Source organism: Nerophis ophidion, linkage group LG16, assembly GCF_033978795.1.
Source record: "Nerophis ophidion isolate RoL-2023_Sa linkage group LG16, RoL_Noph_v1.0, whole genome shotgun sequence".
Classification (NCBI taxonomy): domain Eukaryota; kingdom Metazoa; phylum Chordata; class Actinopteri; order Syngnathiformes; family Syngnathidae; genus Nerophis; species Nerophis ophidion.
The window spans coordinates 29,930,080-29,951,347 of record NC_084626.1 but is presented as its reverse complement, the minus strand read 5'-3'; the positions used below and the strand labels follow the sequence as shown (position 1 = coordinate 29,951,347).

The 21,268-nt window shown below is 38.4% G+C and overlaps 1 protein-coding gene across 4 annotated transcripts in view; it reads right to left on the bottom strand.

The window, feature by feature from the left end:
- Positions 1–19,748, bottom strand: part of myh7ba (myosin, heavy chain 7B, cardiac muscle, beta a) — a 32,835-nt gene extending 13,087 nt beyond the window's left edge. For 2 of the 4 annotated variants that reach the window (XM_061874859.1, XM_061874860.1), the window contains exons 1-29: positions 19,630–19,748; positions 19,262–19,395; positions 16,919–17,022; positions 16,703–16,846; positions 16,449–16,605; positions 16,344–16,371; positions 16,049–16,145; positions 15,548–15,568; positions 15,368–15,460; positions 15,187–15,250; positions 12,744–12,842; positions 12,570–12,673; positions 12,361–12,499; positions 12,171–12,289; positions 11,829–11,978; positions 10,817–10,987; positions 10,562–10,741; positions 9,848–9,983; positions 9,689–9,762; positions 9,349–9,436; positions 9,169–9,286; positions 7,730–7,853; positions 7,505–7,641; positions 5,421–5,676; positions 5,092–5,334; positions 3,048–3,224; positions 2,080–2,225; positions 1,915–2,005; positions 1,458–1,847 (exon numbers count right to left, since the gene is read on the bottom strand). In XM_061874859.1, the coding sequence (XP_061730843.1) occupies positions 1,458–1,847; positions 1,915–2,005; positions 2,080–2,225; positions 3,048–3,224; positions 5,092–5,334; positions 5,421–5,676; positions 7,505–7,641; positions 7,730–7,853; positions 9,169–9,286; positions 9,349–9,436; positions 9,689–9,762; positions 9,848–9,983; positions 10,562–10,741; positions 10,817–10,987; positions 11,829–11,978; positions 12,171–12,289; positions 12,361–12,499; positions 12,570–12,673; positions 12,744–12,842; positions 15,187–15,250; positions 15,368–15,460; positions 15,548–15,568; positions 16,049–16,145; positions 16,344–16,371; positions 16,449–16,605; positions 16,703–16,846; positions 16,919–17,022; positions 19,262–19,358 (3,747 nt within the window). In that variant the 5' untranslated portion in view covers positions 19,359–19,395; positions 19,630–19,748. Of the gene's footprint in view, positions 1–1,457; positions 1,848–1,914; positions 2,006–2,079; positions 2,226–3,047; positions 3,225–5,091; positions 5,335–5,420; positions 5,677–7,504; positions 7,642–7,729; positions 7,854–9,168; positions 9,287–9,348; positions 9,437–9,688; positions 9,763–9,847; positions 9,984–10,561; positions 10,742–10,816; positions 10,988–11,828; positions 11,979–12,170; positions 12,290–12,360; positions 12,500–12,569; positions 12,674–12,743; positions 12,843–15,186; positions 15,251–15,367; positions 15,461–15,547; positions 15,569–16,048; positions 16,146–16,343; positions 16,372–16,448; positions 16,606–16,702; positions 16,847–16,918; positions 17,023–19,261; positions 19,396–19,629 lie in introns of those variants that run through there. The other 2 variants (XM_061874861.1, XM_061874862.1) reach the window with 2 other exon arrangements.
- Positions 19,749–21,268: the final 1,520 nt, after the last annotated feature.

Genomic DNA, 21,268 nt, shown 5'->3' with positions numbered 1-21,268 from the left:
ATGACAATGTTTTATCAACTGATTGCAATAATGTGAATTTGTTTTAACTATTAAACAAACCAAAAATATGACTTATTTTATCTTTGTGAAAACATTGGACACAGTGTGTTGTCAAGCTTATGAGATGCGATGCAAGTGTAAGCCACTGTGACACTATTGTTCTTTTTTTATTTTATTTTATAAATGTCTAATGATGATCTCAATGAGGGATTTTTAATCACTGCAATGCTGAAATTATAACTAATATTGATACAGTTGTTAATAATATTCATTTTTGTTTCACTATTTTTGGTTTGTTCTGTGTCGTGTTTGTGTCTCCTCAATTGCTCTGTTTATTGCAGTTCTGAGTGTTGCTGGGTCAGGTTTGGTTTTGGAATTGGATTGCATTTTTATGGTATTGCTGTGTATTGGTTTGTTGGATTGATAGAAAAAAAAAATAAAATCGATTTTTAAAAAATGAGAATCGATTCTGAATCGCACAACGTGAGAATCGCGATTCGTATTCGAATGGATTTTTTCCCACACCCCTAATATCCAGTGTTGTGGTATTTCAATTAACTGGAATCTAGTGTGCTGTGGGGCCCTATTTTAGTGAATCACACCTGAGCAATTATAAATTAATCAAATCGTTAATAGATAAGTGAAAGTAAACAATGTGATAAAGAAAATTTTACATAAATCAAAATAGGGATCTAGATATCTGGCCAGGACACTCCTCACTCTTTTGTCTTGACCTTCATTGTTCATTCCATTTTGGTGACTTTATATACTCTGGACCTAGACGTTGAGTCCGCGACATACATGGCGGACAATAACTGATACAGTCTGCTTTTGCCAGTCCAAAAGCATTCGCTGTTTTCCGTAGTCTTCCCTTGTCGGCCAGTTAATACAAAGCACATCCGTTGGACCCTGCATTCTCGTTGTCTCTCCTTCGTCAAATGGACGAAATTTTTCGGTAAGTAGCATCAGAGCTGACCTTGACATTAAAAAGTTTTCTTGCCGTCAAAGATGTGTTGTATCCGAAATAGCTGCAATCGCTTTCTCTTATGGTATTCATGTGTGATTTCCAAAAGGGTCTGTACAGACGGAATGAGAAACTCGGGCATGTCTGGATGGCTCGCCTCCATATTTTCAGTGGTTAGCTTCGAGTTACAAAACCAGTTGTTATGAAGCTGGCTGTGGCGCATTCTTTGACGTCACTTCCTGTGTGGGGTGCGATCTTTCTGGCGTCACTTCCTCTCCAAACTCAGTTTGTAAACGATCGACGAGTCCACACAAAGCTAAGACATTCAAGAAATACACGACACACTTACATGTGTAAAAAATTTTTCAAGAGGGAAACCTTAACGATGGTTTAGTGTGGCTGATACGGGGCTTAGGCAAAACAATTATTTGTCTAAAGAGTTATCCGGCTTAATGTAGACAGGGCCAAAGTCTAAGTCTAAGTTTGAATCTACCTTGCCCTTGGAGAGTTGTTCCACAGTGGAGGCCAGGTCATCTGCCTCCATCTTGGCCTCGCTCCTCTCTTTCTCCAGCTTCTGCTTGACTCGCTGCAGGCTATCAAGCTGCTCACTCAGCTCAGCAGCGCTGTCGGCGTGCTTCTTCCTCAAGGCGGCGGTGGTGGTCTCGTGGTGCAGCATGGCTTCCTCGAGATCCCGCCTCAGCTTCAGAAAATCAGCCTCTCTCTTCTTATTGATATCTATCTGGACCGATGTCGCCCCGCCGGCCTCTTCCAGGCGCTCGCTCAGATCCTCGAGCTCTCTGGCCACATCGCCACGCTGCTTTTCCGCTTTAGCTCTACAAGCTCTGTCGGCCTCCAGCTCTTCCTCCAGCTCCTCTATGCGAGCCTGAAGGAAATACATGATTTACACAACAAAATGGAACTGCATTTGCAGATGTAAAGACAATACCCACCAGTAACTCTTTGATCTTCTTCTGGAGCTGGTTGACCAACGCCTGCTCGTCTTCTCTTTTTGAGCTCATTTCACTTAGTTCAAAGTCTTTTCTGGTAAATGACACATCATTTTATTAACACACACGTCTTTCACACTTCACAGGCTAGAAAGAAATCGGCCATACTTTTTGAGCCGCTCTTCAGCCTGCTGTTTGTCGTTCTCCAGATCCATGACAGATTCCAAAGAGAGTTTTAGATCTCCCTCCAGCTTACGTTTGGCTCGTTCTAAGTCCATACGCAGCTTCTTCTCTTGTTCTAGGGAGCCCTCCAGCTGATTGAAAAGAGGAAGGCAAGTTTTCTAGCAGCAGTATCCTCACAAAACATGCATTTACTAAAGAACCGTATGGAAGTAGAGTTTAAACTCTCAGTTAGCATTAACTATTATATTTTATTATAAAAAATAAGAAAGAACTTAAAAAACATGAAAACTGTTTTTTAAATACATAATTACGTTAATCAAAATAATTACAATTAACCTTTTTTTTATAAAAAAATTTAATTTATTTTTAATTATTTTTGAAAATAAATACATCGATATATTAAATGTTATGCCGCTTCACAGGGGAATACCAAGACCAAGTTTTATTAAAACTAAAATGTCCATATTGTCTCTTGCTAACACCCAAATATTAGGTGTGCATACAAAAATATGAATGAATGTGTGTATTCTTTATCATTAATGTACATGTAGAAGAAGGAACTTTCTAATTAGGGGGCGAGGTTAAAGCAATTAGGGAGTAATCTTAAAAATGATACATAAAAAGTACACTCAGAATGACCAAACCAGTCCATTTTATTGTCCATAATGCTTTGAATACATCTTCCTATGCCCTGCACCACAATCAGTTACAAGAAGGGGGATCCCCGGTTATAGTTTACGGCTTGTAAAAAAAAAACAATTAAGTATCTCATAAAATCGAAAAAATGGCAAAAGGTTGATTATAAAATACTATCTAAACTAAACCTATTTTCTTTTTTGTATATTCATTGTGAAGGGTTGTTAAAACAACAAGACTACTGCGGAGTAGGCTAGTATACTTCACATGTGAGATTATGTTGGAAATGAGAGTAAATGTTTGTATGATAAACTTACATCATCAACTTGCTGCTCCAGCTTGGCCTTGGCTTTAGTCAGAGTGTTGACTTTGTCTTCCTCTGCCTGAAGATCATCTAGAGTCTGCTGGTGGGCTTCTTGGAGGGCCTTCTTCTCCTTAGTTAGCTTCATTATGTTTTCATCCAGAGCGGCCATTTCCTCAATCAGGTTCTTCACCTGTGAGATAACCAATGTGTTAAACACAAAAACTTGGTATCAAACCATCATTGCAAGTAAATGTATCAAATGTTTCCCTATTTTCGATGACAGCGCATTTACTGCATTTAGTTAGGCATTTCTGTGGATGGCTACAGGTCCTACTAGGAGGGTGCTTGGACTTAGAAGTTCAGTGCTTTGACTTTGAGCTCTCCACTGTTGAGTAGAAATATAAATGATGAAAAAGTCTCTATTTTCAGATATAATGCTAACCAGGCTAAAGCTGTATAGTATGAAGTGGGCAGATCAATCCAAACATCAATACCAAGGGCAGTATCAGCATCCAATTGATCCTAGCGTGATGAGATTGATATTTTTCAGTTCTGTTTTTTGTTTATTTTCAAAAATATCTATGTTTTTTGTTGTCTATATTGTTACAGTTATTTTTATATTGGCGGTGTCAGTTTTTTTTAAGCTTAATCACAGGGTTGCTGAGGAAAAATGTTGATGAATCACAATTACAGTAAATCTCATTAATTTCTATCAATGGTGTTTCATTTTGCCAAAGCAGAAGACATTTAGAGGGGAACTTCTCTTTTTTTGGAATTTTGCCTATCTTTTTATATGCATTCTAAATTGTAAATACAAGCGATACGGGAGTCGCTCTATTCTGTCTGTAAAGCCCCTAAATAAAACATCAAAACACCTCCATTAAGGTTTTTTAAATACAGTAAGAATATATGCAATATAGTAACGGACACATTTATAACAACATCTAATGTTTTACATATTTTGCTCATTTTGAGCCTACATTAATTTCAAAAGAACATCACGACATTTGCATTTTTTTTCAACAACATCATTGTTTACAACTCCCTGCAGACTTCATGAGAGCTAACATACATAAAAAAACAATTTAATGTACAAGGTCTGCTGTCATTACTGCTGGGATGTTCACATACAATATTCCTGTTTAGATAAAGAATGTCTCATAATCCTCGCAAAGAAAAAAGGGGCGTGGAACCAAGTGTCTTTTTGTGTCTCTTGCCAATTCTGAGTCGGAATTAGCTGTAAAAGTGTACTAACTTGTCAGATTTTGTCCTCATCTTTCTACTATCGAGGTAAGAGGCATGATTTATGATCTGCAACAAACTTCCACAAGCATCGAGGCAAGGAAGTAGCTTACCAGTAGAAGTAAACATAGCCACACAAGCAAGTGTGCCACTATAAATAGTTTGTCTGCGTTAGTGTTTAAAATAACAATACCACTAATACTTGGTTAATATTCAAGTCACAAAATGTAAATGGAGTGTTGTTGGCGGCTTTTGGATGATTATTTATTGGGTTTTATGGGCGGGATACGGGACCTCTCATTGGCTTTGTTGTAAGCGGTCTTTTATTTACGTTTATTTACTAGTTGGAATGCATTAAAAAAATAAATCTGTCGTCTTGTCTTTCAGAATGGTTTTGACTGATAGGAAAATTTCCCCAAAAAACTGCAGTTTCCCTTTGAAAAAGAAGGGAATATGTAAGCACTTAACACCTGTAACATCATGTTCATATTATCAAAAAACATTTCCTGTATTGTATGTATGAATGAATAGGGAAGAAAATGCATAATAATTGTAGTATTTATAGGCTTCTTATATTGTACTTAATTATTGTTAAATTGTTCACAAATAAGTTTGTTGATATTTTCCCCCTAATGTAGCTTTCGTTTTATTCGGATTACAATCATAAACAATCAATCATTCAATGATCTTACAAAATATATAAAATACACATTTTTCAGTATCTGCAATACTGGTCCTATATTTACTTGGTATCATTTCAATACCAAAAGAGTTTTGTTTGTTATGCATCAGCATTCTAATGTGAGGTGTTTGACCTTATTCTCAGTGGCGTGTTTCTCCTTCTCCACTTTGGCCAAGGTGACCTCCAGGTCGTCAATGTCTCTCTTCAGCTCGGAACACTCGTCCTCCAGCTTCCGCTTCTTGGCCAACACATTAGCGCTTGTCTCCTCCTCATCCTCCAGCCTCTCGAGGAGTTCTTTCACTTTGGCCTCCAGCTGGAACTTAGTTTTGATGAGCAGGTCGCAGCGGTCTTCGGCGTCGGCAAGATTATCTTGCTCCTACAATGATAATGACAAGAGAAAAATATTTCTCCACTCCTGCTCTAAATGGAGAATGTGCGGATGAGTTGGGAATCAATACTTACTGCCTGCAGCTGGAGCGAAAGGTCGTTCTTCTCTTGGGTCAGGCTGACCTGCCGCTCCTCCAGCTCTTTACGCTTTACCTCAGATTTCTCCAAGGCCTCCTTCAGTTTGGCCAGCTCCTCTTTCATAGCGGCCAGCTCCTTCTCTGTGGCCGCACTTCTCAAAAGAGGCTTGATCTTGAAGAAGAGCTTCATCCAGGGCCAGTGTTTGACTGTGTTGAAGGCCCGGATATTCCACTGGATGATCATCAAAGCCTCCCTACAATGAATACGCACATGATCAATATATTAATTGTATAATCATGTAAATGTTCGAACCATACCTACAGGAACATATGCAGTATCTAAATGTATTTTCTTATTTGACATTGGTATTCATTGAACAATGATTTGCAAGCAGGTTGCATTTTTTCGTTTTATTCTTGAAATCATGAATACTAAGTAGTTGTGCATTTTTTTCCTTTAGCTTCGTGAAAATAAACACAAAACCGAACTATGATTATGGCTGTCAAAAAAACAACAACACTTAATAGTGCTAACTAATTTATTTAAACATGAACACTTCTAATATCTAATCATAGAACGGGACATGCGGTAGAAAATAAATGGATCGATGGGCTCAAATGTGTAGGATACAAGTGTGGTATTTCTTGTAGTTTTAGCATTTTTTCTGTATGGTGTTTGAAAATGTAAATTATTTTCTAAATATCTGTATTGCAAGCCTTAAGCCAAATCCAAGGTATAAGAGGAGATAAATTAATGTTTTAGTGTGATTAGAATTTCATTTGGAACAACTAATAAACGTATAGTGAAAATGTAAATTTTTCAGACATTGCTAAAAAGATGATTAATCATGATGAATTGATATGTAAACTGTCTCTGATAAAAACATTTACTCATTTGACAGCCTTATTTGTGATATGTTTATTACATTTTTAACATCCACTGGTACGTCAATTTATTATTACCTATTTTTTTACATCCACTGGGATTACCAATCATATTACAGATTTTACTTTAAAACCTCTAATACTATAAATGTAATATTATTTAAAATAATCTAATAATAATAATCTACGGGATTATCAATATAATATTACTCAAAATGTTTACATGCACTGGTACCATGCCACATTTTAAAACATTATCTAAATATGTATGTAACATTTCCTTTTTAGCGTACTTAACTTTCAAATAGCAGAAAGGCCAGTTGTTATGCATGGCCTCCACACATCACATTTGAATGAGCTTGTCAAAAGTGTAATTCTAGAGTTGTGTATTTCTTTATTTAGTGACTTGCCTTTGATGTAGTCACTGTAATCTTACGTGGAAGGATGCTACGACGATGTGAAATGATACACCCGACGCCGCTTTTGATGTTTCACGACGGCCCCAACTGGGTTAGCGGATTGATTTAGTCTCAGCAGGATGGCTTCTCACAGCCCTAAATATGGAGCCACAACCCAGCGCTCAAGGACTTTTCCGTCAGGGTTTAGAGGGTGAATTTCAGTGGGTGTGCACACGCAAAGGAGGGTGGTTTGGTTATTGACATGACTCCACACTGTGCCCCTCAAAGGTGAGCGTCTGTATTTTTTTAGCAACCCAAACCTTCTGTTGGACGGCAGGCTTTAATCCTCTGTCACCCGCCATGCATCCCCTCCATGCACTCACTTGAAAGCACAGGCGCTTTGGACAAAAGGGGCTCGGGGCCATCGGGCACCCAAGAAGAGGGTTGTATTTTTAGGGAGGGTCTGAGCAGCTGCCGCTTGACACATGTCGCCATGTGGCTCTGAGGACAGCGTCAGCATTGTTAGCTTTACCGAGAGAATGGTGTACCAGAATGTGTGCCTGTGAGCGACAGACTGGGACCCTTATTAACAGAAGACATGCCTGGTCACCGTAAAAGGGCAAGCACACGCCTCACACACGCCGACAACACTGCCCTTGCATGCCGAACGTAATACAGCAGGGGAGTGAACACTGAGGTATCAGATATCACAAAATGAGCCAGTTGCTTTTTAGCCCGTTTGGTGAAACAGCTGGTAGGTATTTTTCTCTCTCCCTCAAGATATGCACAATATTTTTACTTCTTTTCCATCATCTTCCTCAGCAGCATCCTCATGATTTTGCCTCGAGCAACGGCCTGCAGCATCGTCAACACTTTGGCAAGACGTTCGTCCCTCATTTCCTCCAGCTGACCCAGTAGACCAGCCTTGAAGAACACCTATAATGGAGGAAATAACACCTTTATTTTTTTATCGTGTTAATAATTAGAACAAAGGTAATAGCTTATTGGACATTACGCCTTCTACCTTTGTGTGTCCAAATCTATACTGGTTATGGTCAATAGACAAGGAGCCAAGGAGCTTCTCTGCTCCTTTCCTGCTATCCATAAACTTATCATCTGGGATGGCTTGTGGGTTCAGAATACGATAGCTGCAGGAATGTAATGGAAGAATTTAGGCCATTTTATTCATAATGATATCCAGAAAGTGTAATGAAGGGCAATGTTATTACTTATACTCCTTTACAATGAAAATTCTAACAAAAAAAGCATAAAAGTGCATTCATTTATATACTATTACAATTAATTAACTTACAACAAATTTATTTTTACAATGATCAACAAGCTGAAATGCCTTTTGACCCTAAATGGGCATCGTACTCATCGATCGGGGTGAACACTGATGGGAAAAAATACCCCTAATAGCTAGCTAGCTGACATTTTAGACATTAGGGAATATAAGATATACAGCAGAGGTATACATGGCCGTTTTATTTTCTTGACACACGTTCCGAAATACAAGTAAGATAAAATAGAAAATAACAGTAAAATGGAAAAAAGGCAATCATTTATGACAATTAAAGTAAAATATTAGGACAAATAAGCAACTTGGTCATGATTAACTTTTTCACAAAAGCATTTTCTACAAAGCAGTGATGAGCTCAATGACAAACCACTTAACATCTAACTAAATGGACCCTACTACTAAACACTGTAGCCGACCACCAAAGTGCCTGACTGAATACTGTCATTGGACTGTCACTGAATAAGGGCGACTATTAGGAGAAAAAAGTTGTAATCTTAGAATAATAAGTCATAATATAGAGGAATTCTTATTTTATAGGCGGTAGGTTGACATATTATTAAAAAATATATATTTGAACATACAAATCCAAAACACATTGCAATATTGGAGGAATTAGGCTAGTGAAAAAGTCACAATTTATGAAAAAAAAAGGTGTAATATAAAAAAACGGTGGCAAAAATAGAAACATTTTTAAAAGTTGTAGTATATGGAGAAAAATGGTCATAACAATGACAACATGCTTTGTTATCAACAGCACAAAACTGTGTTGGGGCTTTTTTTCTTTAATTAAAGAAACCAACAACAGCAAAAAGAGAAAAACTAGCAAAAATTTGGAAAACCTTTATAATAATTCACCTTGTCACCCACTGCACGAAACTGATGCATTTTTTTTCCTTCAAATAAATACAACTTTTTAGCATACTGTATCTTCGTGGGTTTGGTATACATAACGTAAAATACCAAAGTGGGCTCTGGATCCCTTTCATTATGCTGCCCTCAGTTAAAACATATTTTAAACCTTTTGAAGAAATGTCAAATGGTAACATAACAATAATAAACAAACAAATAAATACAAAACATTTTTTTTTGTACATCCAAATTTTATATTGTTATTTTTTAAAGAACGGTTATTTATTTGCCCCTGTGTTTGTTGTCCTTACCGCTGCTTAAACTCAGCGTAGAAGATGCGATTGGGAAAGCCCTTTCTGCAGATTCTGATGCCCTCCAACACCCCGTTGCAGCGGAGCTGGTGCAGCACTAGAAAAGCGTCCATGATCCCTGTACAGATTACAAAGCGTTAAAAAAATTGTTTAACTCATTTAGTGAGCCGAGTATCACACCTGGAGTCTTGGTCTCATTGGGGATGATGCAGCGCACAAAATGGGGCTGGGTGCTGCGCAGGTTAGTCATCAGCTTGTTTAGATTTTCCTAAAAAAAAATGAAATAAAAATAAACATTCCAAATTAGATGAAAAATAATAACTTAATAATTTTCCCAAAAATCAATGCATAACTTCCTGGATTGATGCTTTGTGAGAGGAGCCAGCACAGACTTAAAGTGATGTTCATGTGATCATTGCCCTAAACATCACTGCAAGTCTTAACTGCCTCCATCCCGAAGCTCCTGTGATGCCCACCATCCTTTCCGACCAAAGTATCACACTTAGAACGGTTAGCACACCTTGTGAAGCTGGGACACAGTCTGGAAAGAGGCCGCCTTTCTCCGCTTCTCCTTGGTCCCTGGCTTAGGATCAGCTGATGACCAAAAGTTGCCACATTGATCACTTATATCGAATCACCAAAGACACTCCTTTGTATAACTCAGTCACACAAAGTCTACCTGCTGAATCTGAACCGATGTAATTCTCATAGAGAGAAGCTAACAGCTTGTTAGATGACTTCTGGAAAACCGACACCACCGTCTCATTAAGTGGATCTTTGTTTTTGTCTAGCCAACCAATGATGTTGTATGGCACCTACCAAACAAATCAGATGTTAAAAACGTTCATCAGATAATTCACAGAGTTGGTGTGCATTAATTTCGATTAATCACAATTAAATATCATTTATTTTTGAATTCACATCAAAAGGTTTTTCCTTTATATATGCACCATGGACAAGAGTAACACTATTCGGGAAAACTGCTCGAAATGTTTGCTAGAGAATAAATTATTACGTTAATAATGATAACAAATTCATTAATCATTAATTTTGAAAACCAAATGATTTATTAAATTAATTATTACTGTCAAATAGATATTTAAAAAAATCAGATTAATCAAACTTTTGGAATTTTAAATAATTAGGATCATTTGTAGAAAATTACTTTCTTTACATACATTGACCTGATCACTGACCCTATCGCAACACACGCCGCCAATCACGTAAATAAACTGAAATGCAAGTAAACAAGTCTCGTTGAGCTGTGTGATTAAGTGTCAACAAATGGATGGAATATATGATTATTGTAAAAATTAATTGTGATTAATCACATAACTTAATGCATTATATCTGACAGCCCTACAATATATATAATAAACGAGAAGGCTCTTACCACTCCTGCATAGTGCACAAGCTCGAAGTGAGCCTCGTACTTGCGCTTCTTGTCCGGCCGTGGCTTTTGGAAATTGGGGGATTTGCCAATGTGATTGTCGTACATCTTGGCTTTAAAGCTGCTGTCTGTGGCTTTCGGGAACATGCACTCCTCTTCCAGGATTGACATGATGCCAAGAGGCTGCCGAGACAACATCAGGGTTAAGATATCATATTTGAAAAGAGGTGCGTCACAATCCTTATAGGACTTATGTACCTTCTCAATGAGATCAATACATGCTTGGAGGTCCAAGCCAAAGTCAATGAAGGTCCATTCAATGCCCTCCCTTTTGTACTCCTCCTGCTCCAGGATGAACATGTGATGATTGAAGAACTGTTGCAGTTTCTCATTGGTGAAGTTGATGCACAGCTGCTCTAAGCTGTTGAGCTGCAATGAAGCAAGAAAATGAGGTAAACGCAAAGAACCAGGGACCTCATGTATTAACCTTGCATATGCATAAAAACCTGGGGTACGCCCTTTTTCATGGCAAAGATGAGATGTATCAAGAGGGAAATGAGCATAGAAATATGCGGAGCCTCGTATATTTAAATTTTAAAGATTGCAAACCAAATATTAAATAATTTTTACATGAAACAAATCTGGCTGTGAGCAGGTTACGGTATGAACACATTTTGTTGTTAGTTACACAAATTACATTTATATTGGAGGTAATCAGAGTCACCCATCTCTTCTAAAGTTTTACAAGTCTTTTCAAACAGGGTGCGGGACCACTCAAGTCCCCTCGCCTTCTTTAGTCACATCCATCATATTCTCCACCTCCTTCCTAAAGTGTGGTCTCACTTATTCTAATTTGTTCTTTTGTGCGATACTCTGAGCCCACAACAACGACAGGCTCACAATCTCATCCCTCTTTTGTTTGCTCGAAACACAAGAAAGATGCAACAACCTACTGAAATCTGATTAGCCAATGTGCAGATCTCAGGCACAATTTCAAAATGATTTAAATATTTATAAGGGGACCTGGGCCTGGGCACACAAACACCTGCGATAAATGAATTGTGATGCAACAAAGAAATGTGCATGTATTAGTGCGTGTACACACTTTGATACAGCCCAATTTTTTACTTGCATAAGCTGGATTTTAACGTGCGCCAGTTTTTAGTAGGAAATCCTAGCAACTCTTAATACATGAGGCCCCTGATGATTTCCAGCTATAATCAACATACTGTATGTAAGTGCACATTCGTTTAGACTAGACTCTACTTACTTCAAAGATTTCAAAGCCAGCGATGTCCAGAACTCCTATGAAGAACTGGCGAGGCAGCGTGGTGTACAAGGTCTTGTTGATCCTTCCCACCAACCATTTGAACATGCGGTCATATGTGGCTTTGGCCAGAGCGCCCACAGCGTAGTTAACCTACAACACACACACACACACATTTCAAAGAAGTGCAGCTGTCATTCACACATTTAGCATCAGTTGCTAAGAGACCAGTGGCTGTATTGATGGAGTGAGGATTATGATCATTCATCTCCACACTCGTGCTGCTGTCTGTTGTACTCTACTGTGTGTGTGTGTAAAAGTGTGTGTGTGTGTGTGTGTCCTCACCTGTTCAACATTCTGTCCCTTCACCACATACTCATTGCCCACTTTCACCCTTGGGTGGAGGAGGCCTTTGATGAGGTCAGCTGAACTGACTCCCATAAGGTACGAGGCCTTGTCCGTACCTTTTTCCCAACAAAAGCAAAAATAAATCACACCCTTTGTTTAATTTTTGTGCCCACAGTGGGAGGTTTACTTTCAGTGCCGTCGGCATCCGCCTGCTCCTCGCGCTGCTTTTGCTTGAACTTCATGTTGCCGAAGTGCATTATGGCCCCAACTATTTTATAGCAGCCATACTTTTCGTCGAGACTGAAACCCAGGATGTCCATGGCGCGCTGCGTAGAGGCCCACATATTGTTTTCTGATGTAGCCCAACATAGAATATGAGAACAGTTAATCTCTTACATCGGTGGCCATCAGCTCATCTCCATCATTCAAGTTCTCCACAGTGGTCACCCCCTGGGAGCAGAAGTGATAGTCGTAGGGGTTGGAAGACACCAGCAGCATATCTACAACAAAAAATATCATATTTCTAGTCAAGTACTCCAGAGTTATGAAAGCAAACAATGAAAGACCCACCTAAAAGTTCTGGTTTCTTCTGAGACATGATCTGGTAGTAGATATGGTAGCTCCTCTCGCATGGCTGCTGGAAAATAACTCTGGATTTTTCCAGAAGATCTGAGGAGCAGAGAGTAGCACTATGAGACAATAAAACAGATCCATGGCGTTGAGTTACAATGTAAATGTCATGGACTTTGCTTGGCGACCACAAGGTTGAAGGGGTCTCTTTTGAACTATTATGATCATAAATACTATCAACACAACTTAGGAGTGTCCAAACATTTTTCAACGAAAGATTCAGGGCCCACTTTGATATATTTTAAACATTAAAGATGCTACAAACCAATCTAATATAGGTCAATATATCCTATGCTATAACAACAAAACCTCCACATGTTATCTTTGTGTTATACGCGACAAAGCATCTAATAATGTATCTCATGAATAATTAGTTAATCCTATTTTTATAATATGCCAAGGACCAATAAAAACTAAGCTATCAGAATCAAAAGGGATTTATTGCCATTGTTTGAGAACGGGTTCACAAACAAGGAATTTTACTTGGCGCAATCATGCAACATAAAACACATATAACACAAAATAGAATAACATGAGCTGTAACTGAGCAATCAGATCTTGTTTTTGTTCATGTGTCTGATGGCCGAGGGGGAAAAAACTGATAAGATGGCGGGAGGTGCGACTATGTGCCAAAAATGGCCCACGTTGCACACTTTTGACACTCCTTATCTAACTTATCGACATTTACCAAAAATATATAGATCATAAAGGGTTTAAAGGGGCTATTTGTGTGAAAAGCAGTTGTCTCTGTCTGACAAGTAAGGTGTGTTACACCTAAAGCTACCGCCATCCAAATTAATTTAATTGTTGGATGCTGTCTCGGTGTCTTAAAACCATATTTGTCAACCCTCCCATAAAACTAAAATATTTTGCCCTTTTCTCCGATTAAATATCGTAACTTTCCCATATTTTAACTCGGTCTTCTCCTGTAGTGCGAGTGACATATAGTGACAGTATCACTGCTACAGTACAATATCTGCAAGGGCAATTATGCAGCACATACAGTAAATGTATCAACATTAGCAATGTGAAGTTGAATCTGTGGATTATTCCTTATTTTCAATTAAAATGTTCCCTATTTTACCTCTGCCAGAAAGTACATGCAATTGTCTGTCTTTCAGTTCGTTAGCAACATAACTCAAAAAGCTAAGGGCGGGTTTTGATTCAACTTTACAATATAAGGCGAAACTTCTGTTTGAGTGTGTGTATGCTAGCGGCCCCAACTCTAGCCACAGAAACAAAGAGAGTGGATGACTGCGAAGAGGGTTACCTCTGTGAATTTTATTCCCCTATAGAACAAACGGCTGATGTAAAGAGTGAATCGTCTTGCAGCCTCTTTGGTAGTGAAAGACAAAAAAACATTCAAGGACATGTAAAGTTATTCGTCAATTTGCTGGGGTTGTCTGTCTATTATTTAGCAACATAATTTACTGTCAGGATTCAAGATTTGATAAAGAATTATTTACTATTGGTAGAAAGGAGCGGTAAAAATCTTTGAGCATGTCACGACTCGATTTGATTCCGATTCTTGGGGTGACGATTAGATTTTTGATTCAACACGATTTTGTAAATGTATTTGATATATAAATTATAATAAAGGCTTTTTAAAAACAGGTTCCATTTTACAAAAAATCCTTTTGGCTGCAGACGTACGACATATATACACAGTGTTGGCCTAAAAAGCAATTCTTTAAAAATGCAGTTTTACATTTTTTTTAACAAAAATCCCAGAATGTTAATCAGTCGACTAAAAGAAAATAGAGCAACCAATTCCCAGCTTTACAATTCTTAGGAAATCATAAAAATTTGGAAAGCAATTGAGAAGACCTACAAATACAATACTTAATAAATACAATACTAAGAAAAGGAAAACCAACAATCTATAAAAGCAACAGTACCAATAATATTAATAATATCAACAACAGTTGTTTGTTTTTAATCAAAAACATGTTGTTGAAAAAGATTATAATTCCCACCCCAAAAAAAAAAAAAATCTAAATACATTTTTGAAAATTTGAAATTCTAAAATTGAAATTAATAAAAATAATGATTCAGATGTGAATCGATGTTTTCAGTACCCCTAGTACATAGGGTATAACAGAAGTCTATAATATTTCAGTGTTTTTCTAATTGTCAAATGCAAATGTTGAAAGTTGTGGTTAAAGCACGGAAGGTTTTTTAGTTTATTATGCTTTATAGCTTCTGAATCATATTGTAGAGCGCACTTTTAGAGTTTTTGTTCATGTAAAAATTATATGGGGACATCTTATACAATTCATTAAAAAATAGATGGAGGGATACTATAAGTACAAGTACATATTCACTAGAAAAGGGAAGAATAAAAGAGCAAGTATTAAAAATAAAAAAATAAAAAATAACTCACATATATCAATGTCAGCAGAAGCCAGTTTGCCCGAGGGACCAAAGTGTATCCTGATAAACTTTCCCTACAGGAAAAAGAGCAGTTTTTAGAGGAATGCAAAATATTGAAACAAAAGTTGGGAAGATATCAATTATACAATAATTTCCCTTGAGTAGAAGTAAGGTATTTATAAAGTACTCACAAAACGGGATGAGTTGTCATTCCTCAATGTTTTGGCATTACCAAAAGCTTCCATAGCAGGGTTGGCCTCAATGATTTGATCTTCCAAGGTTCCCTGAAAGAAAACAAAAATGTAAAGGCAGTCTAATGCACAACATACTGCTTAGCGCTTTTAAAAATACATCGGGCCGCTGTCACTCACCCCTGTCTTGGTGGCGGGACCCTGTTGCAAGGAGAAAAATTTAAGAGAGTGAGAGAGTGACATCATATTAAAGATGCTTTCACCACAGGAAACAAACAGCATGAGCGACCGAAACATTAGGAACTGGTTGTTAAAGCGTTTGTTAAAAAACCCAAAAAACAATGGGATCCTTGTTTTACATGATGAAGTGTGGGTGAAAAATGGTTAAACTATTTTTTTTTAATGATAAGAAAAATATTAGAAAATTTCTGGAGCAAAACAAAAAAAAAAGGGGAGGAAAAAAATGGAAAAATTCAATAAAAAAGCATGTCAAAGGGGGCTGCACAGCATATGAGGGTGAAGAAATGAATTTAAGAATAAGGTATGTATGGGAATACAATAAAAGATTCCTGGTGTAAAAAAAAAAAAAGAAAAAAAAAAATACAGCCAAAAAAATCCAAATAAAAAGGACTGAAAAAGGGAGGAGAAAAACAAAAATGTATGTTGCCAGGTTGGCCTTACTGCTTTCTTAGCAGATGCTTCCCCAAGAGCTGCCACAATGGCAAAATACTGAATGACACGTTTCGTGTTGACAGTTTTGCCAGCACCGGATTCTCCGCTAGGAGTGTGAAAAATTACAGGTGAAAAGAGGGCAGAGTACTAGAGCAAAAGAAAAGCAAAAAAGTACTTTTTGCAAAAGTCAAAAAGGAAAAATACCCTTATGAATTGCCAGTTATTGTTTGAATCATCAAAAATGTCACTTTGTTTCCCAAATTGTGTGACATGCATGTTCATAGAACTAGAGATAGATACGTACGTGATTAGCATGGACTGGTTCTCCCGATCTGAAAAAGAGACGAGTTTGTCTCATTAATATGCACGTTGGTTTTAAACTACGTTGTATGTGTGTTTGAGCACTCACTACGCAGCATGTCATTGTAGGCATTATCTGCGATGGAATAGATGTGTGGCGGCGCCTCAGAGCGGCGTTTGCCTTTGTAGGCGGCAACCACGGGCGCCGTGTAGACTGGCAGCCATTTGTACGGGTTCACAGTGACACAGAAGAGACCCGAGTATGTCTGAGGTACACCCCAGGTCAGATAACAGTTAATGAACTCTAACCAAATCTCCAAAAGGTCAATAAAAACGCCACAGTTGAGGTCAGCCTAAACTCACATAGATCATCCAGGCAGCATAGCGTCTGCGCAGGTTGAAGAGGACAGAGGCCTCGTTGAGATGCGTCAACATTGCCATGTCTTCTAACATATCATACTTGGGTGGGTTCATCTGCTGAATGTCTCCTTCCTTCACGGTTCGAGTCTGTGCAAACACGAGGAGGACATTATGGGATGGGATGAAGCTCTCCAGGAACGATTGTTTAGTGCATTATACCTTCCCATCTTTGGTCTGGGCGACGATTTTGTCCCCAGTTATCTCCTTGATCTCGATTTCAATGTACGCCTCTTTCTCATCAGGGATCCACGCTCGCTTCTTACCTATAACACAGGAGGGAAAAAATATACATATGCACAGTGCATATAAATGATCAAGAGTTTGCAGGTTCTCCATGAGTTTCCTCCTCCTGTACCTCAAAATCAATTCAATTAGAGACTCTAAATCAGAGGTCTCAGACACGCGGAAACGTTATTTTGCGGCCCCCACCTTAACATGAAAGTTTAATGTTAATGTGGCCCACGAGTTTTATAGGAATGGCGCTTGACAGCGTTGTGTGCTCCAGACAGAGACAATTTTTGTTATGTGGGTTCAAAATGGCTCTTTCAACGTTCTGGTTTGCCTACCTCTGCGTTAGTGGAAAAGCGGCAAATGAGTGAAAGCGACAGAGACGTTGCCAGGGAGACGTGGGTTTTCTTACGTGCCTGGCTGCAGTCACACCGAGACACCTGTCCGTCAGTATTAACAGTCCCCAATAACCTGGACCAATTCAAACCGTTATTTGTTTTTTTTTATTGTTTAATTTGCATTGCCTATTTGATTGATTGATTGATACTTTTATTAGTAGATTGCACAGTTCAGTACATATTCCGTACAATTGACCACTAAATGGTAACACCCGAATAAGTTTTTCAACTTATTCACAAAGCAATTGAGAAGGCCTACAAATACATTAACGGGGTCCACGTTAATCAATTCATGCTTCACACAATGAACACTACATATATTTGTATATGATGCCGGATAATACTCCGGGAGCCGTCACTTTTTTTGCACTTGCCATCCCGGTACTTTCCCGGCTATTATCCGCCAACCGCCGTGTTGCTGTAGGGAGGAAAAGCGGAGCAACACACATTGCGAAAAATAACATTATTCTCCGTGCGTCGGCTAAATACAAATATATTCCACAACTACAAGCATGTCTTTTTCAAAGCCTGCAGTGAAGAGAAAGTTTAGACAATTCCAGGCAAAGTGGGGGATGTAATGTTTCTTTGTTGAGCACAGGGGAACCCCGACGTGTCTTATTTGCACAGAGAAAGTTGCGGTGCACAAGGGATACAAATTGAAACGTCATTATACAACTAGACATGCTGAGGAGTATGCAAAAAAATGTTTTAAGAAATATTTTCTTGCAGCCCAGCCTCACCCAGACTCTGCGTTCAGTGGCCCCCAGGTAAATTGAGTTTGAGACCCCTGCTCTAAATTGTCTATTTGTGAATGCTTGTTTATATGAATGTGCCGTGATTGACTCGCAGCAAAGCCCGGGTGCATATACTAACTGGGATAGGCTCCAGCTCACCTGTAACCCTAATGAAGAAAAGCGGTAAGGAAAATAGATGGATGCACCTGCTTGTAATGTTTTACATGAAAATATTTAATGTTCAAGTTAGCATTGGGATTAATTGCAACAACCATACTACACCATAATTTGTACTGTGATTATAATGCTAATTAAGTATATAATGTCTATATACCAAGCTTTGTACTCACCTGTAAATCGTCCTACAACAAACAAAATGGGAGGTGTAACCTCAATATTTTGTTTCTCCCCAGTCTCGGAGACTGTAGGTTACAGTTGAGTAACTTTGAAAGTATTATTAAAGTTACTTTTAGGTAGTTTAATTTTATATATGCGAGAAGCACAACAACACAAGACTCTTGTACACATACGTCACTTATCTCGTGCTATTCGGTTCAACCATTAGGTCCGTCCTGTATTCAGGTGTACGGAAACAACATGTAGGAACCAATTAAAGGCAGTAGGAGGTGTAAATGAAAAAATAACATAATTACTTAATACAACAAACGTGTGTCTTGATTAAAAAAAAAATTATAATGCTTTGGTTGAATAATAATTACTGCATGACTTAAATTTTTATACATTGAGTTGCTTAATTAAATAACTTTAGTTTTGATTGGCAACACTAAATTGGCCCTAGTGTGTGAATGTGAGTGTGAATGCTGTCTGTCTATCTGTGTTGGCCCTGCCATTAGGCCGCGACTTGTCCAGGGTGTACGCCGCCTTCCGCCCGATTGCAGCTGAGATAGGCGCCAGCACCCCCCGCAACCCCAAAAGGGAATAAGCGGTAGGTAATGGATGGATGGATAGTTTAAAAAAGAAAAAAAAGTATTATCCATCCATTTTTTTACCGCTTATTCCCTTTCGGGGTCGCGGGGGGCGCTAACCCTGGACAAATGTTACATTTTTTTCTTAAAAAGGGAATTAATTTGAGAATGTTTCCAAATGTGCCACACAAGATTATGATGTCAAAGGAGGCCTACCGTCAAAGCTGACTGTCTGCAACGTCAGTTGCTCCAAGTCGGATTTGCGTAAAAACGGCGCCGCTTCACCGAACTCCTTCACGTCAAAACGAGACATGGTTCCGACTCCTCACTCCTCACAGATGGCGGGAGAGCTTCGATGGAGATGCAATAAATCAAGTTAGGATGTCATCACCCTCATTTTCGGCGTAAAACGCATGCGCGTAAAAGTAACCCAAAGTGTGACAATAACGCACAGCCGTCACGCAACACAGCGTGAGACCAAGAGAAATGTACAATCACTAGAATATAATCAAGAAAGAGGAATAAAATAAGTAAGCACGGTGCGTTAAAGAGCGGAAAAGCCGTGCGTAAAACCAGAAACCTACCAAAAGAAATGCGCAAAGGCGTCCGCTGACGAGGATTTAACGGCAGGGCGAGAAGTACCCTCCTTTATAGCGTGTTGTCAAGGTCACGGTCGGTAGTCCCTCATTAGTTTATGTCCCCTCCTCCGGCGCCCATTGGTGCTGAGCGCCCGTCTCAATTGACACAAAAGGAAAACGGCGTTTTTGTCATTGCAGGCTATTTTTGTGCCTCACTTATTAACACACCAAGAGGGAGACATTGTTGCATCCCCGTAGCGGTGGACACTGTTCCATTGCAGGATGGTGACATGCATCCACTACTAAAGCTAAGTAAAAATCACAGTGACGTCATTTATCACACTTGAAATGTTGGCCTGTTTTACTGGAATAATTTCGACCAGGGGTCATCATCCATCCGTCCATCCATTTCCTACCGCTTATTCCCTTTTGGGGTCGCGGGGGGCGCTGGCGCCTATCTCAGCTACAATCGGGCGGAAGGCGTCGTACACCCTGGACAAATCGCCAACTCATCGCAGCCAGGGGTCACCAACCTTTTTGAAACCAAGAGCTACTTCTTGGGTACTGATTAATGCAAAGGGCTACCAGTTTGATACACACTTTAAAAATTGTCAGAAATAGCCAATTTGCTTTATTTACCTTTAATTAAAAAATCTATATACCGGTATGTATAAAAAAATGGTTATTTCTGTCTGTCATTCTGTCGTACATTTTTTTTCCTTTTACGGAAGTTTTTTTTTTGAAGAGAATAAAAGATGAAAAAAACACTTAATTGAACGGTTTAAAAGAGGAGAAAACAAGAAAAAAAATGAAAATTAAATTTTGAAACATAGTTTATCTTCAATTTCGACTCTTTAAAATTCAGAATTCAACCCCAAAAAAGAAGAGAAAAACTAGCTAATTCGAATCTTTTTGATAAAATTGAGTTGCTTAATTAAATAACTTTAGTTTTGATTGGCAACACTAAATTGGCCCTAATGTGTGAATGTGAGTGTGAATGTTGTCTGTCTATTTGTGTTGGCCCTGCGATGAGGTGGCGATTTGTCCAGGGTGTACGCCGCCTTCCGCCCGATTGTAGCTGAGATAGGCGCCAGTACCCCCCGCAACCCCAAGAGGTAATAAGCGGTAGGTAATGGATTGATGGATAGTTAAAAAAAAAAAGATTTATTATCCATCCATTTCCTACCGCTTATTCCCTTTCGGGGTCGCGGGGGGCGACCCCGAAAGAGTCGAAATTGAAGATAAACTATGTTTCAAAATTTAATTTTCATTTTTTTCTTGTTTTCTCCTCTTTTAAACCGTTCAATTAAGTGTTTTTTTCATCTTTTATTCTCTTAAAAAAAAAAAACTTCCGTAAAAGGAAAAAAAATGTACGACAGAATGACATACAGAAATACCGATTTAAAAAAGTAATTTATAGAACATCATTAGTAATTTTTCCTGATTAAGATTGATTTTAGAATTTTGATGACATGTTTTAAATAGGTTAAAATCCAATGTGCATTTTGTTACAATATATAACAAATTGGACCAAGTTATATTTCTAACAAAGACAAATCATTATTTCTTCTAGGTTTTCCAGAACAGAAATTTTAAAATAAATTCAAAAGATTTTGAAATAAGATTTAAATTTGATTCTAAAGAT